At 40.8% G+C, this 17,177-nt stretch overlaps 2 protein-coding genes across 4 annotated transcripts in view; both read left to right on the top strand.

Moving 5' to 3' along the window:
• Positions 1-795: 795 nt before the first annotated feature.
• aggf1 (angiogenic factor with G patch and FHA domains 1) lies at positions 796-13,143 on the top strand. Of its 3 annotated transcripts, none has more exons than XM_064308747.1 (16): positions 796-931; positions 1,019-1,074; positions 1,588-1,784; positions 2,103-2,202; positions 2,927-3,114; positions 3,281-3,412; positions 3,878-4,063; positions 5,887-6,283; positions 6,463-6,574; positions 6,777-6,828; positions 7,046-7,147; positions 7,259-7,424; positions 8,467-8,546; positions 10,262-10,389; positions 11,836-11,935; positions 12,574-13,143. In XM_064308747.1, exons 3-16 carry the CDS (start codon positions 1,602-1,604, stop codon positions 12,793-12,795), a joined length of 2,148 nt encoding a protein of 715 aa, XP_064164817.1. In that variant the 5' UTR covers positions 796-931; positions 1,019-1,074; positions 1,588-1,601; the 3' UTR covers positions 12,796-13,143. The 3 variants fall into 3 exon arrangements, with proteins under 3 accessions (XP_064164817.1, XP_064164815.1, XP_064164818.1); XM_064308745.1 differs by having other exon boundaries at positions 2,103-2,214; XM_064308748.1 differs by lacking the exon at positions 5,887-6,283 and adding an exon at positions 5,043-5,112 and having other exon boundaries at positions 2,103-2,214.
• A 2,090-nt stretch (positions 13,144-15,233) lies between these two features.
• Positions 15,234-17,177, top strand: part of pde8b (phosphodiesterase 8B) — a 55,159-nt gene continuing 53,215 nt past the window's right edge. Inside the window, exon 1 of the mRNA XM_064308743.1 lies at positions 15,234-15,586. Coding sequence (XP_064164813.1) covers positions 15,533-15,586 — 54 coding nt within the window. The 5' untranslated portion in view covers positions 15,234-15,532. The remainder of the gene's footprint in view (positions 15,587-17,177) is intronic.

Raw genomic sequence — 17,177 nt, 5'->3', positions numbered from 1 at the left:
GTGATAATGTGTGTAAGTTTGCCCGTTTGTTACAGGTGGCAATCAACTTTCCCCAGTGGGGTTTTTATTGTCTGTGGCGATTGATAAATGACTTTATATTATATTATCCTCTATTCCTCAGGGGGAGAACATATCAGCCATTCCTTTCAAAGCAATACAGACTAAGGTAAATACTCATTCATGGTGTTTCCATAAATTAAGTCTTCATTCAATTCGCAAAGCTTTTAAGTGCATGAAAACAACCCACTATGCTTCACTGTATGAGTGAAATGCTGTCATTTATGATCATCACAGGCCATTGAACAGCCAGGTTCAATTCAAAACCTCAATTTATTCATGTTCAAGATGATAAGGTTTGTGACTGCTTGCAATTGGATTCTGTCCTTTAAGCCAAACCTGCCATTTTAACGCATAGGCTAATCTCCAGTAAATTCCATTAGAATTGTGCCTTTAAGAAGGACTGCATTGGCAGTCTTACAAATATTGGACAGATGACAAGAAACTTACATATAAAAAGTGTAAAAGCTTATTAATAATTCAGTCCGTATATCTATTTGCAGTTTTGTTTAATTAAAAAGTAAGTCAGAAAAGTTAGAAAGTATCTGGATATTGTATCTTTAACTTTGTGTTTCACACAAATGTGCTAGGCGTGACGTGAATGATGGGTTTGTTAGCATCAATTCAACGAGAGGATAATTATGATGGGTACGTATCACGAGATCATTTATTAATTCACGTTTTTCCAAATGGTCGTGATGCTTTCCATCAGTTCTAATTTTTGTCATTCCCTGCCATCTGCTGGTAGAACACAGCTCTGTGAAGTAGAGAAAGCAGAAGTGACGCAAAACGTCAGCTAACGTAAAGTAATCTAGCTATAGAAACATGGCGGCGTCCTATGAAGCGAAGTGTAAACATCGCAGCTTTGCTAACAGTAACTCAATTTATTATGAAACAAAACATGTACTCGTGTATATTAAAAATGGGAGGTAGTCATAAGATGTTTATTTTCAATTTCCAGGTTAATCACTTCTGCGGCTCGACTGGAACACGTTTGAAAGTCGACTTGACGACGTGGTAAGTTAGACTAAAGTATGTTAGAATAATCATATAGCACCTAGCTAGCTAGCTAGCTGTATCGATGTCAGCGTTTTTGCAACTTATTCGCTTTCCTGTCATACGCAGTATGTTTTTAGGACACACATATATATTTTGCGTATTTGTTGCCTGTTTTAATTTGATATTTTCCATGCATTCGCCATTGATTTATTATCCATTGCTTCATGTTTGCATGTTAGCTAATTAGCTCACTAAGGCTAACTAGCAAGCAAGCAAAATGTTTCCTTGCTAATGTTATGCTAACTAGCGAGTTTACGAAATTTATTAGAATAACCCATATACCGGCGACCTCCCATCGTCACATATTTTGTTGACACCTTTGTGTATCAAGTATCTTGAATAATTATTTTGCCATAACATAACGTGTTTGAATATTATCTCAACAGCTATCGCTACATTTTCTGCACGTGCTACGTTAATGCAGTTTAGACTATTGATGCTAGGCCTCGTGTTTAAACTATTTTACTGTAGATATTCAATCTAAAATGGCAAAAAATGGAGAAGAAAGCTCAGAATCGGAAGTTGCAGGGCTGAGGATTAAAGTGGAGACCCTGCGACATAAACTGAAAAAGTGCAAAGGTGAAATCCACAAGTTGCAGAAGAAACTTAACAAAACTGAGCGGCTACAGAAGAACACAGAAAAATACAACGATGACCTCCGAAAACAGGTAATGTTATCTCGCCGTGTGTACATTTTAAAACATGTAGATTTAGCTACTGTTTGGGCCTGCATGTGCAATAGTAGCATTTGTCAGATTTGTTGGCTGCAAAGAAGGTAGGCCTACTCCCGTACTTAGTTAAAATTGTTTTCAGAAAATATTTTTTGACAACAGATTGCTGGCTAACGCTGCAATGAAATTATAAATGTAGAAGTTATTTTACTCATTGTTGTTAGGTTAATCATGAGAATATACGAATATGGGCTGGATAATGTATATTAAAGATTAATCTTGTTTAGTTATAATATTTTGATGTTACTGTTCTAGGTTGATAAATTAAGTGCTGAAATCCATGAAAGGAAGAGAAGAGAGAAAAACAGAACTGATGCAGAGACACAAACCGATGACTGCACCTGGACAGAATCAGGTATTGCTGAAGGTGAATTCATACAGTAATATCTTTGTAAGCCATTGAAACTCCTTTTGTAGAGGAAAACAGATCTCTCGAATAGGTTGTCCACAGTAAATCCACAGGTTCCCAGGCTTGGTATAAGTTCATATGTGGAATTTAAGCCGTTGATTGAAAGAGAACTAAAATTGAAACCTGTTCTGTCTATCAGGCACCAGCAGAACTGTGGATCGACTATATGGAGTGCACAATTGACTGAGTATAGTCGTCTGCTAGACTTTAAGGGTGGAGTTATCTTTTTTCGGAAACAACGTGAACCAATATTTAGTGGTATTCGTACGGTAAAACTAACGTACTGTTAGCATTTACTTGTATATGTTGATGTGGGATGCGACACTTAATGAAATATATGTGGGTCAAATTTGCATTATGATTTTTGACTTCTAAAGTAAAAAAAAAAGTAGCACCACTGAACTGTCTTTTGCACTTTTGAAACATCTAATCTAATCTTTTTCTAATCTAATTTTGTATATTTCTTTGTTTAATGACCTGTTAAAATTGACACTGATGCCAAATTTGTTTTATTTTTGTGTGTGGAACCTATCCATTGTGATTGCATTGCACGCACTTTCAAAATGCCCTTACATGAATGCACCCAGTTGGCCAACATTAGGCTGGTGTACACATTAATGCTTCATGAATGCTTTTTGATGTTTAATTTTTCTCTGAATGTTCCTGACAGATTATTACAACTACTACTATGGAAGCTATTATCAGAGTGGGACTGCTGCTACAGAAACTCAAGAAAATTCAACTTCAGAGGTTCCTGAAAGCCAGCAAACTGCGGAACCATGTCAGGCAGGGACGGAAAAGGTTACAGATGACCCAAATTCACAGGAGAATTACAGCGCTGCTGCTGTTAAACCAGAGGTGCGTGTGCCAAAGTCTTAGCTATCATTTTTATGGTAGCTACCATAAGCTATGGTAATTGCTTTTTAAAATGTAGGAATCTACATTTTTTTGGTGCACGTGAAAGACGATTTGCTGAATTTGTGAATTTTTGTGTGTCGTTTACTAAATGGTTTTGATCGCTCAGGAAACTGACGGAACCTCCATTGCTGACATGATTAGAGCCACAGCAGAAGAGGCAGTTTCCCAGACAGGATTTGTCTTCGATGAGAACTCTGGGATGTATTACGATCACAGCACCAGCCTCTACTATGATTCGGTAAACAATATGCATTTGAATGTGTTTTTTTTTTTTTTTTTTTACAGTTGAGCAGTGCTACATTTGGTTTGGTAAACTGCTATCGAAAACGTCCCTAATAATAGAATCGCAGATCGTGTGATTTGCTTCTAGTGTCCCCGATGTGTGCCGTTCACCTGGATCCTTACAATTCATCTGGATCATTGTTTTAAAATAGATGTCCCAAGATGTGCCACTTAATGTAATGGCATTAGATCTGTGCCAACATAGAATGCACCTGAAGTAGAATATGAGAGAATATATTAAAATCAGTTTTGCTCTATGGCTGCATTCACCAGTGTTTTTAATCTGTGTGCCATGCTGTGGAAATACCTGGGTTCTCAGAATGTGTTGAAATATGATAGCATATGCATCAGAGTACCATTAGAAATAATATTGTATGAAGCTCTGAAACTTAGGTGCCATTTTGCCCCCTCCTTTTGGCAGGCCAGTCAGCTGTACTATGATGCCAACTCAGGGATGTACTACTACTACGACGCAGAGAGCGGGCGTTACCAGTTCCACTCCCGAGTGGAGGTGCCCGCCTACCAGGCCACCCCCGACCCCAGCCAAGAGAAAAAGAGCAAAAAGAAAAAAAAGGAGTCTGAGAAATCTTCCCTGCAAGACGGCAAGGTAGTTCTGAACGTGTCATTGCGGTGTCTTCTGCAGATATTGTCAAAAAACGATTATTTGCTTTTCAGCAGTCAGGACTATAGATCAGAAACAGTCAGCCTTGTCATGGGAGTGAAACAATCAGACAGGTTTTGTAAGTCTCTTGTAATACTTCAATGCAGTGCCCTGGATGAATTTATACCAATAGGATCAAATTAATTCAGGGTTTGGCAGGAACAAATACCAAAAAAGGCCAAAAAAATGTACCATGGGGTTAGGCTGCATCCCTAGGCTGCAAACGCTTTAACACAATTTTATCAATTAAGCACTACCAATATTGCTTCAACAGTTAACAATTTAAGAGTATTTGAAATTTTGAGTGTTTGAAGTGTCTAAGGTGGAAAATATGGGGAGTTTGGTTTTGGGGAGGGGGGTTGGGGTTAAATAATGTATCACTCTGATTTTTCCTCAGCGTTGTGAGTCGAACTTTATCATGTTGAGTTTTTCAGCAAGTTAACCAACGAGTCCCCCAAAATAAACCCCTCTCGGCAATTCTCTATTTGAAATTCCATTTGCTGTCACTAGACACGTTGTCTCAGTTTTCAAACAGTGGTGGAAAATCGAAAACTCTGTGAAAGAAGCCAGAGGGAATATAATTAGGAGTGGAGTCTTTTTGTCAATAGGCTGGTTAACTGATTTATATCCTCTTACTGTTCCTGACACTGCTCTGGCAATGTCTCTGATTGTACTCCTCGGTGGTTCTGTGGGGGTGGTTCTTGGCTTTATTTGCCGGAAATATATATTTTTGTATCTCTTATGGGGATCCTAGTCCGGATTCACTGGTGCCTACGAAAAACTTTTATAGCAATGGAGAATTGAGCCATCGAGTTTGTAAAGTGTAGCAAGCCAATACAGTTGGGTGCACCAACCTGGACATATTTCGAAAGTCACAGTCATTCCCAGTGTGCAGCTGACTGTTTGCTGTTCCTCCCATCCTTAGGTAGAAGAGGTGACTAACTCGATGGCTAATATGAAGATTGCTTCTTATGGATGTGGTACTACAAGTAAAGGTACACCTGTTGCATCAATACATCAGCATAACGGCAACCAGTCCCAGTCAGTGGAACCACCGTAGATTCAGGACAGCACAATTTTAGAACTAAATGTGTCTGTTCAGAGGCTTCGGCTTAATTAGGTTATCAGTGTTCCCAGAGTCACTGAGAACATGTTGACATTGCCTTGATGACAATGGCGTATTTCAAACCGAGATGGCATCAGATAGCGGTATGGGACAAGATAGCTACATGCATTGGAACAGCGTAGTTCTGAGGGAGATTCAGGTGTTTCTCGGGAAAAGGTTTGTCAATACTAATCGGCTTGTGTGGGATTCTACTAAGAGTGGTAATTGGTGAAGTACAAGAGCCTCAGAAGAATTAAGGGGAGGTTATACTTCCTGTTATAGATGGCAGACAGGCACAATGAATGTTTCTTGTGACTGACTTTTTACAACCAGTTCAGTCTTATTTATCAGTGGTCTTTGTATCGTGATGCTTTAATGTCCTTCTTAGTCTAGTTTAATCTAGTTTTGATATTCGCCTCGCCACTGTATCAATTTTGATGAGACGGTCAGAAAACAAGTGCTATATAAATAACCTTGAAAATACACATCCCCCTGTTTGAAAACTGAGACGCGAAGTGACAGACAACCACAGACAAAAAATTCTAAATCGGGTGCCCCTCTTTCTGGACTGCAAATTTTGTCTGACCGATGGTTCAGACATCGAAGGGACGATGTGGTGGGTTAGCCGAAAGTGTCCAGAAAGCTAAACTGTGTCCAACGACAGGACCTGCCTGCTGACGTTCGGAGAGACGAGGGTGATGGGAGGAGGTCACAGCAGAAGGGAAAGAGGACCCCTTCGTGTAGAGTTAGGAGAAGGTCCCGTAGCCCGAGGGGGAGGTCCCGTAGCCCAAAAGGGAGGTCCCGTAGCCCAAAAGGGAGGTCCCGTAGCCCCGGCTCCTCTGAGGACGGGGTGGCAGAGAGGGCGAAGGCCAAGCGGAAGAAAGCCAAGAGAGCGGCCCGCTCGCGGCGCAAGAGGGCGCGGTCCGACGCGGCGAGCAGCGGGAGCGAGCCGGAGGAGGGCGAGATCACCGAGTCGGAGGAGGAGGAGTGCGGCGGCTCCTCCCAGTCCTCCTCCTCCTCCTCCGTCGCCAGCTCCGCGTCGGAGCCCGAGGACCAGGGAGGTGAGCCGCGCCCAGGAAGCCCGCACCCCGCCCGGGGGCGTGCACGCGAACCTCCGGCTGCGCTCGCGAACCTGCCGGCTGCGCGTGCAGGCCCCTTAAACCCAGTCCTTTCTCACGGCCCCGCGTTGCGCCGAGCGCCAGCTTCTGGTTGGCTGATCCCTTGTGCGCGGCTCTTCCAGGGTCGGAGGAGGCCTGGCCGCCCTGCGTCCGGGTGACGGTGGTCCGCTCTCCGGTGCTGCAGACGGGGACCCTCTACATCATCACCGCGGACACGCCCGCCACGATCGGGAGGTGTGTGCACTGTGAGGCCCTGACTGTAGGCCTTACTGCACACCACACACATCAGGCCTCCTTTTAATCCTTTTAGGAAGCAAAGCATCGCTGCAGTACCTTTACGGTTATTGTCTTGTCATTGAAAAGTGTATTCATGCATGTAAATTGTAACTATTTGTAAGTATTTATAATGTAAAGTTGGGTGATCTGTCTTCTACAGAGAGAAGGACATGGCTCATGCAATCAGAATACCTGAAGTGGGTGTTAGCAAGGTAATGTTACCTTTCAGGGCTGCTAATTTATACAATGCAATGTGGGGGTTAACAGTTGATTCATTTATCCTTAGCAGTGGTTTCCATTGCGTATTACCTGCCCGGCACGGTTGTGGGACTGTGTGTTGCAGGCGTATAGCCTCCTGGCATGATTCAAGTAACTCTTTAGCATTTGGTATAGCGATAGTTCTGGTACTAACGGGTGCCGTCCTCTCAGTTCCACGCAGAGGTGTATTTTGACCAGGAACTGCAGTGCTACGTGCTGGTGGACCAGGGCAGCCAGAATGGGACCGTCATCAACGGGAACCGCATTCTGCAAGTAAGAACGCCGCTTCCCGAAGAGCAGGTCTGCGTTGTGATGGAGCCCCTCTTTTAACGCCCTGTCCGTGTTCCATTGCCCCCCCCCCCCCCTCCTTGGGTGTCCGTCCAGCCCAAAGCGAAGAGCGAGCCCTGCACGCTGACCCATGGCGACGAGATCAAGATGGGCGACACGGTGCTGTCCTTCCACATCCACTCGGGCAACGACACGTGCGACGGCTGCGAGCCCGGCCAGGTCATCGCCCACCTGACCCGCCACAAGAGGGAGGAGCCGGCGGGTACGTCCCATCCGCAGAGCGCACGCCCTTCTACGCCTTCAACACCTTAAAATGAACTAGAACTAATCAGATCAGATTGGTTTATTGTCCACCTCAGTGCCGATTTATCTACAGAGGCTCAAGGTGTAAAACAAGTAACATGAAACCAGATTTTACGTATAATGCCTACATATTTCTACGTTATTCTTGTGGTAAACTGTTATGAAGTTTGTTATATATGGATTTTTAAAATACTTTAAATATCAGTCAGTGTATTCTTGACTGAATAATGGTGATTGAGTAGAAATGGTGGAATATTATCAGACACATAGCGGGAACTGGTGTGGTGCAACTGATATTGTGTGTCTGAAATGAATTTGCCCAAATTGAAATGAGCGTGATGGACATTTTTGGGTATGGTATGGTACATACAACACATAATCCTGTGCTTGAGGTAGTCACAGCACTACCAAGGATAGATGGTACATTTAATGGAAATTTGATTTCAGGTCTACTGAAGCCAGGATCCTCCGGATGCATCGTTTTGCCTGGCTTATAATTAGACTGCATGTGAAACTTGCCGAAACTACCTAGATGCAACACAATGTTTTTTTATTAATTACACAAAACACTAACTCCTCCTGCAGCTTAAGTTATGTGTGCTGAAGTTAAAAGTTTTTGCATTTTAACATAGCGTTAAGCGATCTAAGAAGCAATTGTACATTGCATTTCATGCAGTGCAGTCTACAGGACTGAGTTTGGTTTGGTTATGTAATTGTAGCTAAATAACTGCCATAATGTTAGTATGATTGAGTCTGTCGCATACTCATAACAAATTCAAATAATATTTACTGTGAACCACTGCATACCCTCAAAGAAGTAGGTCGTCTGTTCTTAGCGATTCCTCAATAACTCAAGAAGCTTTAAATGTACAGATATGCAGACTGGCTCCCAAGAAATAATAATGCAGTCATATTGTTTTCGGTTTTGTGATGGATTATGTTCCTTCTTTCTTTGAGCAGTAATAGGCAACTGCTTTAAATCAGTCTTCCTATTTCTGTAGGTCAAGGGATAAGCAGAGAAGATAAGGAACTGCAACGACAGAAAGAACTGAAGCAGATGAAAGTGAAATATGGCTTGAAAGTAAGTTTCCCTCTTTAAATCAATGTTTGCATTTATTTAAAGAGTCGCATCTTCATTTTTGTCAACTAGTATTGACTGAATTGATTTTGAATATGTCCATGAAAAAGGAGTGAGTGAAATGCTATGGAGCTATGGAGTATCCTTAAACCTCCAGCAGATGTCACTATTTAGCATTGAAGCGCTCAATGTAGTGAAAATTTATGTTAAAAAAAAAACTTGACTGCAGCATCTCTTTCCGAATATAATGCCTCGATCTAGAAAACTCGTTATTTCAGTGAACCTGTATGGATGGATAGATACTACTCTGGGTAAATGGAAACATTTTTGGGTGAACTGCCCGTATAAAATATTTATCAAATACAGCACACAATAGAGTCAAAGTTTTACCCTGTACATGTATTTATAAGTAGTCTTGAAAAGATTGTCTTGACTGAAATGTTGCATGATATGAGATAATTAGTTGAAGTCATGTGGGAGTTATTTGCTATATTTAGCCTCCCCCAAATCTTCAGATTAGATAAGATTACAGTGTCCTAAATCAGTGTCATGCTAGTGGTATATTAGCATGTGAAAATAAGACTGCTTATTTCCCAGAAGCTTATTTTGAGTAATTGATTGAATGTGAAAACCAGTGTGGGTTCATCAGCATCTTCAAACTGGTATTATTCAAATGATAATCATTATTTAGTTCGTGCTCATTATTGATCTCTGCAGACTTGATGACCATCCTGTGTAAATGTTCAGTGTTGAGTGTGCCCCAGTGTGTCACAGGAGCTTTACTTGCATCATGGGATGTTGGTGCCGAGCGGGTCATTAAAACTCCAGCCTGTGGCGATTTGGGATCCAAACAAACACTCTCACACCCTCATAGCGATTTAGCAGTTGTACTAATTTATACAATCAGATCCTTCCTTTAAGAAATTCCTGCTTGCCAAACTGATAATTATAACCCCACGAGAGTGTGAAATTGAACCGTGCGCCGATCAGTTCTCTTCAGTCATTCCCACTTCCTGTGAAAATCGCCCTTTGTAGTTTGCAGCTAATGAATAATTCTTTGAAAGCCTGAATACCCTGATGAAATTTCTCAGCATGTCTGGGCCTGCAGCTGTAGACCCTTCAGAGAGATATCATTTTATGCCGCCCCGCCAAGGCGTAACTTGGCGGGATGGCATCCCTGCCATCCCAATACCTTAACACTTCTGTCCAGGGCTTGCATGTTAATGTGGACCAGCGAGGTGCATGGCCTCTGCTGTTTAGGGCAATGGTGTTTCATAAAGGTTTTCAGCAAGATCATCTCAGCTGGTTTGTTTTTTTATTACAGTTTGACCAATAGCCCTCATGGCCCTCTTTTGACCACAGAACTTTTCATTGGGTTTAAAATGCAACAGCACAGAGGCTGAAAGTTTACCAGCATGCAATCCATCCATGAGTCTTATTTGAGCACCTGCATTGTGATTCAGGTGTGTTTGAGCACCTGCATTGTGATTCAGGTGTGTTTGAGCACCTGCATTGTGATTCAGGTGTGTTTGAGCACCTGCATTGTGATTCAGGTGTGTTTGAGCACCTGCGTTGTGATTCAGGTGTGTTTGAGCACCTGCGTTGTGATTGAGGTGTGTTTGAGCACCTGCGTTGTGATTCAGGTGTGTTTGAGCACCTGCACAGTGATGCCTGCTAGGTGTCTGTTTAATTTCCCCGTTGTTTAATTCCATTTGCAGAACAGTGAGTACGAGGGAGCCAAGGTGCTGAAGAGCTCCAAGTACAAGGACCGCGCGGAGAAGCGGCGGCAGGTGGTGGGAAGCGAGGGGGCCTTTCACCGGGACGACGCGCCGGCCTCCGTGCACGTGTGAGTGTGCCGGCGGGAATCAAGCGGGCCGCGGCGGCGCGTCCTCGTCCGCGGGTCTGCGGGAGGAGCTTCAGACAGGCCGCGAGATCGCGCGCGACACATACGGCTCTTGCTCCGTATCGCCATTCGCGTCAGTCAAACGAAACGCAGAGTTTTACACGTCACGCGCGCTGCGCTAGCCACAGGCTGCATGCAGCTGTTCTGACTGGTGAAAACATTTTCATTATGTATGTGAGCTTGTTGGGATAAGTTTTAATAAAGGGTGGGTTACTGCCCACTCAGTGTGTGGACTCTGGCAGAAAGTTCAGGAACTCCAGCTTTAGAGGCATAATTATTCTTTGGCAGATCTAGATGGTAAACCTTTCAGTCCCTAGGAGACCAGTGTGACCTGCCCATGTCGTAAGGCATGCATCTAGAATGGACATACTTCAAAGGATTTAGATCTAATCTCCGTAGGACTTAAGCCTCATTGCTTAGTTCAGGGTATCTAAAGCTCCCAGAAGTTGGCACTTACATAATCATATTTGATATATTTTGGGTCACTTGCTCTCAATTTTTCTGGCTCTGTTCTATTTCATTAAAAGAGAATTTCACCAAATATTTTCATATTACTTTTTGCCTGTTAAGCGGTCCGTTTGCTTATGTTAGCATTATGAACATGAAGACCACTGTAGGAGATTGAAGATGTAGGAGATTGTCTGTTTAAACTTCATTATGTAATGCTCAGAACATATTGATGTTACTCTCGTAATGTATACGTAGTACAATCAGTTTCTTCAATATTTTTTCATGCAACCAAACTCTCGGCCGAGAACCAATGGAGGAGGAAAAAAGAATCAAACAGTGTTTGAAATTCAGAGAAGATGCAAATGTCAGGAAACGGTCTGATTTATCTTAAATCACTTGGACTGAATATGCACGCTTCTCTTAGAAAATGGCCCATACACTCCAGTCAGGAGCCAGGACCGTTTGGATCAAGCTAATGCGCAGTATTCAGTGATGTTATTGAGGAGCTAAGCCAATTTTTGCATAATGCAAGTGTTTGAGGTGACATGACCTCCAAAGTCATTTTCACATAAGTAACGTCTTTTGGCTACATGAAAGCCAGTTTTTTCCCTTTATGAAAAACATAAAAAATGCATTTTTAATCCTTTTAAAGTGTAATTCATCACAAAAAACATGCGTTATGGTTCTGTGATTAAATTTACCGACCTTCACTTGTATCTGAAAGAAGCTGACATCTGGGTTTGGAGTGCAGTCAGTATTTTAGAGAAATGCATTTTTTTTGTAAATACATTTTAAAAGATGATGCAGTTCCATTCTATAAAGGTTCATGTGTACAGCATGTAGAACGTGATAACTTGTGCATAATATTAGAAATTCATGACTTGTCTTTTCTTTTCTCTTTTAATGCACATTAATACTTTAACCCTTTTCCAAATGCAGAGAAATCGGTGATGGAAACAAAGGAAGGAAGATGCTGGAAAAGATGGGTTGGAAGAAAGGGGAAGGATTGGGCAAAGATGGAGCAGGAAGGAAGGACCCGGTAATTATTGATATTTTCACTGATGTAAAGTAAATTTGAATTTAAACTGTCCAAATAGGTCTAAAATGAACAACTGTAATAGGATTAATAACTGAAATGTGTCCCTGTTTTCGAGGGTTTTGAACTTTGTATGTAGTAGTAGTGCATAGGGATGTGAATAATTTGTTGATTTGATTGTCAGCCGCAAACAAGCGAATGTTAATTAATTGAAAACTGATTCAATCTCGTGATCTGCACTGATTCAAGTAGTGGCATGGTATCCTTCATGGTTGAAGAAATGATTCGTCTGTCACTGCCCTTTTCAGACAGCAACTTTCAATGGTCAGAAATGTGTGTCGTTCACATCCCTACTAGCAATCAGTTCTGCAGTTAACTCCATAACAGATTTTTCCTTCAGCAGCTAATATAATGCCAAACTTGTTGTGACAAGTTTGCAAATACAAACCAGTCTTCATCAGCACTGGTCCGTGGTTAACATAATGTTTTAATCCTTTTGTCAGACTACTTTTATTTGGTCGGAACGTGAATATTGAGAATATATATTTGATGCAGAGCATTCTAAGGGCTTAATGAAGTGCCTCCCCATGTGCTCTGTGAAGTTTGGATCATTGCTGCTCACCAACTGCTTTGACCGACAGATTCAGCTGCAGATCCGGAAGTCCCATGCTGGTCTGGGAACAGCCGCTGCGGTGTCCGTGGATGACGCCGCACTGACCAGAAGCAAAAATCAGGAGAACTGGGAGAAGGCGCGGGAGAGGTTTGCCGACACGTGCCAAACCTCTAATCCTTCCAGTAAAAAAGAGAACCGGTCGCTCACGCCATTCGTTAAGAGCAAAGTCGATAAGTCACCCAAACAGTGAAATGGAGAACTAGCTGTGCGTGTGTGTGTGTGTGTGTTGGGAACAAATTGTCAGCATTTGGGACACATACATTTAAGTATGATTGAAAAGGGAGTCACCTCCATATTTTTGTATTAAGGCATTATTATGTTTTTTTCCCCATACAGTCCTGCTGCCCAGGCACCAGGCACATGTGTAATAAAGATTGGTTTCATATTTTCATTGTAAGACCAACATTTTTTAGTTTTGATGGCATCACAGCTGGATTGAACCTTGGATAGACAAACCTCTTCATTTGTAGGTAAAATGTGGGAGTCTGAGTTTATATCACTGCGTTTGTTTTCAATAAATCAGAAGATTAAAGGCTCAGCCTGATTGGTTTATTACTATGTGGGCATTAATTAATGAATTTATTTATAATTTTAATTTATTTATTTTCCCATTCTCATTAAAATTTGAGGTTGGCTTATCCAATTTGGTAGGCTGGTCTTGTCTCCTGGTGATGCAGGCACATGGCATTCGCGAGGTTAGCTCACGTAGCTAGTTTGACTAAGAAATATAAAAGTTGGTACATAAGTCCCTCTGCTCACGAGAAACAAATTAGCCTCATAGTCTGCCATATTGAATATTCTGCAACTGGAAATGCATCTTCTCCTGCAAGTATTGACTTACTGGCATGAAACTCGCTATGGTGCATCTGTGGACCTACCTCTGTACAGGTATTTTGTGGGTTTGGCAATGAATAGTTGACTGACTAGCTAATGAACTTTCAGTGGATGTAGCTTCTCCCAAAAACATGTGGCTTACGCTTGAAAACACATGGCGGTGCTGTAAATCACTGGTGCTTTCACGATTTCAAACCTGGCACAGTGATTATTTTGTCACTTAATTGAAATTTTAAAATTTCTATTAGACAATTTTCTCTTTTTTTTGTTTTGGCCCAGCCAGATGGTTAATTCTTTGGAAACTGCACACTTATAGCGGTTTTGTCCGAATGGCTACTCATCAGTTTTAGAACGGATTGGCCACGTGGTGGCGCTATGACTGTCCCTTGAATTTCCAACATTTAAATGATCACAATTCCTGGCCTGTTTGAAGTAGAGACTTGAAAGCAGCCTCACAATATTCTGGTTCCCTTCATCGGCAAATTTGTTCAATAACTTCTAATGTCCACTTTGTTGAATATTTAGGTTTAAAATTTTCTGAAAAGCACTTAAATGCTTCTTCACCAAAAACAAAGATGACTAATTTGCATAAAATATATGGTGTACCTATAGACTTGCCTTTGCACTGATATTAATTTTCTTGTAGTTCTGTCAAAGGATGGCCGGATGATGACCCAATGATCTCAGTGGCTTATAACAAGAATGCTTACATATCCCTAAATTGATGCCACATCCACACTGTACTCCTGAAGAACTGGCCCAATACAACTAAGGTGGCACCTTAGAACTCTATATTAAAAAAAGAAAATTAATAAAAATTATATATAAATTATTATTTTTTTATGTAGTAACAATAGGTGATACTATGCTTTACTTTTTAATATAATGCATATTATTGTGCAATAAGTGCTCTATCTCACATAAGAACAATTCTTCCTGTTCTATGCACATGCCCTTAATGTAAATATTAAAGAAAAAATAATCTGCTCACATTAATAGGCGTGTGCTGTTGTACATTTGCCCATTTATTTGATACACTTCCAAAAGCCAGTTATACTGAATAATATCTTTTGTGGTTATTCCTTTAAACAATTGCTTATCTGTCATAGTGACGAGGCTTGTGGTGGGTTATCTCCAGTCTAAACCAGGACACTATTCTCAGTGTAATGAATAGTACATATTTTGTCATTTATCCAAGGTCATGTGGTGTTGACAATCATCAGTCTCCATACCTAGTTTTCAGTTGAACTGTGAAATACTACTGCCTTATGTGGTAAGTCCGTGTTCAATGAAAAAAGACAGGGAGATATCCAGAACTCAGGAATAAATTAATTAAATGTGCTTCACTGGACTGTGAGCAAATATTCTACATATGAAATTAAAATGAGAAAATCCTTTTTAAGATATATAATTATTGACATGGGACACCTGGGGCAGTGGTCATGGACAGGTGAGCCAATGCATGGTATTCAGGACAAGGCAACTGGGTTCAGAGAATGTATACATGTATAAAATATGTTCATATATGTAATTATTACTAATACATTACATTAAAAGATTAGGGTGGAAATTTAAACATAAAACAAACCAAAACTTGCAATACTATGGTCTGCCAGATTATATGTATATATGTATGTATGATATGTGTAAGGGTCTGTGGAAATGAAAGCAGTTCTTTAATCACAAAATTATTATTGTAAATTGACCTACTAAATAGCCTATACCAAAAATACCAAAACGCCTGAATGTACTGAAATCTGGTGATCAGACATGGACGTTACATGTATAGGCCTGCCTTTCTTTCAGTGCAAGCTGCTAAATGTTGAAATGTTGAATGATAGGGCATCTCGTGTCCAAAGCGTTCATATAACGTAAGAGGGCACTAGGACCGCACGAACATTGTGGCGTTGGTGAGGAAAAGTTCTGAGTCTACACCGACCGTAAAGTCTGAATGTTTTCAGGTTGGATGTCGCTCAACATCAGAATGTGAATGACACATTCCTCTGTGAAACTGTCATTTCTTCCTCGACCGGAATTATCGGTACGTTTAAACCTACCACTGTAAGCATCGTACAGCGACTTCTAATGACGAAATGAATCAAAGAAAGAAGAAGGAAAAAGAATTTACTAATGGTCCTCGGAAAGTGGTAAGTGGGAATTTACTCATTTATTCTTGAATGGATGCGTAAACCTCTATATGGGTGACTAAATAATTTGTTGAGTCACTTGTATTGACCGCATGCTGTTCACCTGGATTATGCGAGTTTATTAAATGATCGAATTGCAGTCAATTCTATGAGAGAACTGCGCAGTACAAGAGGGCTACCGCGTTAATAGATTTAACTTATTCCCTGCGTTTTGAAAGTTTTAACGATGGCATTATTTTGTTTTCAAAACAAAAAAAACGGTCTTAACACAGGCGCAAATACAAAGGAGCTACGTTAAACTTTTTATTAGGCAACATGCTGTTATGTGCTGAACACGTGATAGGCTACACTTTTTAAAATAGAAATCGAGATGAGCTGCATGTAGGCGGGATGCATGCGATGGTTAAAATAGCGTTTTGAACTTTAAATTAAGTGTTTTACATTGGATTATTAAGGTGGCTAGGCCTACTGGATATTGCGTTGTAACAAGTGTAATCTGGAATACAATGTGATAATGTATGTAATGTATTAATCTACCATATGATGCTATGCTTCACACACCAGTTAACTGTTAGAAACCTATTTTAGATATACACTGTTTATAGGTAACATAAGTGGAAAAAATGTATTCTTACAACCTCTGAAACTTCACAGCTGGAAAGCTCGAAATATGGCTTTACCAATCGTCCTGCTAAATGAAGCCCTTTTGCACCAGGGGGCGCTTGTGGAAGGTCCGATAATTATTTGTATATAGGCCTATAACTGGCCCAAATAATAGTTTATGTTTGTTCAAACATACTAAAAATCTAACATGGAACATGCGTTATTTTAAATATAAATATTTCTTAATTTGGTTTGTTTGGTAATGGCTAACTGTACAATGGCAGCATTTAGATGTACCAGTCGCCACAGATGTTGCCAAATCCTCAAAAATTGAAAAATTAAGGCCAGACATTTTAATTCATAATATTTAATACTTGGTTGCAAATCCTTTACATTTGATGGCTGCCTGAAGTCTCTGACCTATAGACATCACCAGATGCGGGTTATCTTCCCTGGTGATGCACCGCCAGTCCCGTAGTGCAACCATCTTCAGGTCCTGTTTTTGGGCTTTTAGCCTTCAGTCTTGTATTCTGTAAGTTAAATGCATGTTCAGTTGGATTCAGGTCAGGGCCCTGTTTCACGTATGTCGCTTAAACAATCCAACATAATTTGATGCAAATCGTATCAAATTATCTCATTAATTCTGTTCGGGGCTTACTCTATTTCACAAACGTGAATCAAGATTTGATTAGTTAATCTTGGATGAAATCACCTCTGATAACTCCCCACAATGGGTCTACTATAAACGGGTGATGTATCGCTTGCTAAAAACAGGATCATGCTTTATATAGACATAAATGGAGGTAGTGCTGCAATTTGTGGGATCAAGTCTAAATTGACGAAAGCAATTTTTGTTTGAACTCTCATAATGTAACCTATGTTGTTTTTCAATTTGTTTTGAGGATTTAGATCACCAAATTATGGCAACACTGATGGCAGGCGTATTTTTCACTTATAAAGATCAAGAACTGAACAAGAGAAAGCAATC

This window comes from Anguilla rostrata, chromosome 14, assembly GCF_018555375.3.
Source record: "Anguilla rostrata isolate EN2019 chromosome 14, ASM1855537v3, whole genome shotgun sequence".
NCBI lineage: Eukaryota > Metazoa > Chordata > Actinopteri > Anguilliformes > Anguillidae > Anguilla > Anguilla rostrata.
Note: the sequence above shows the minus strand (reverse complement) of the source record. Positions and strands in the feature narration are given on the sequence as shown.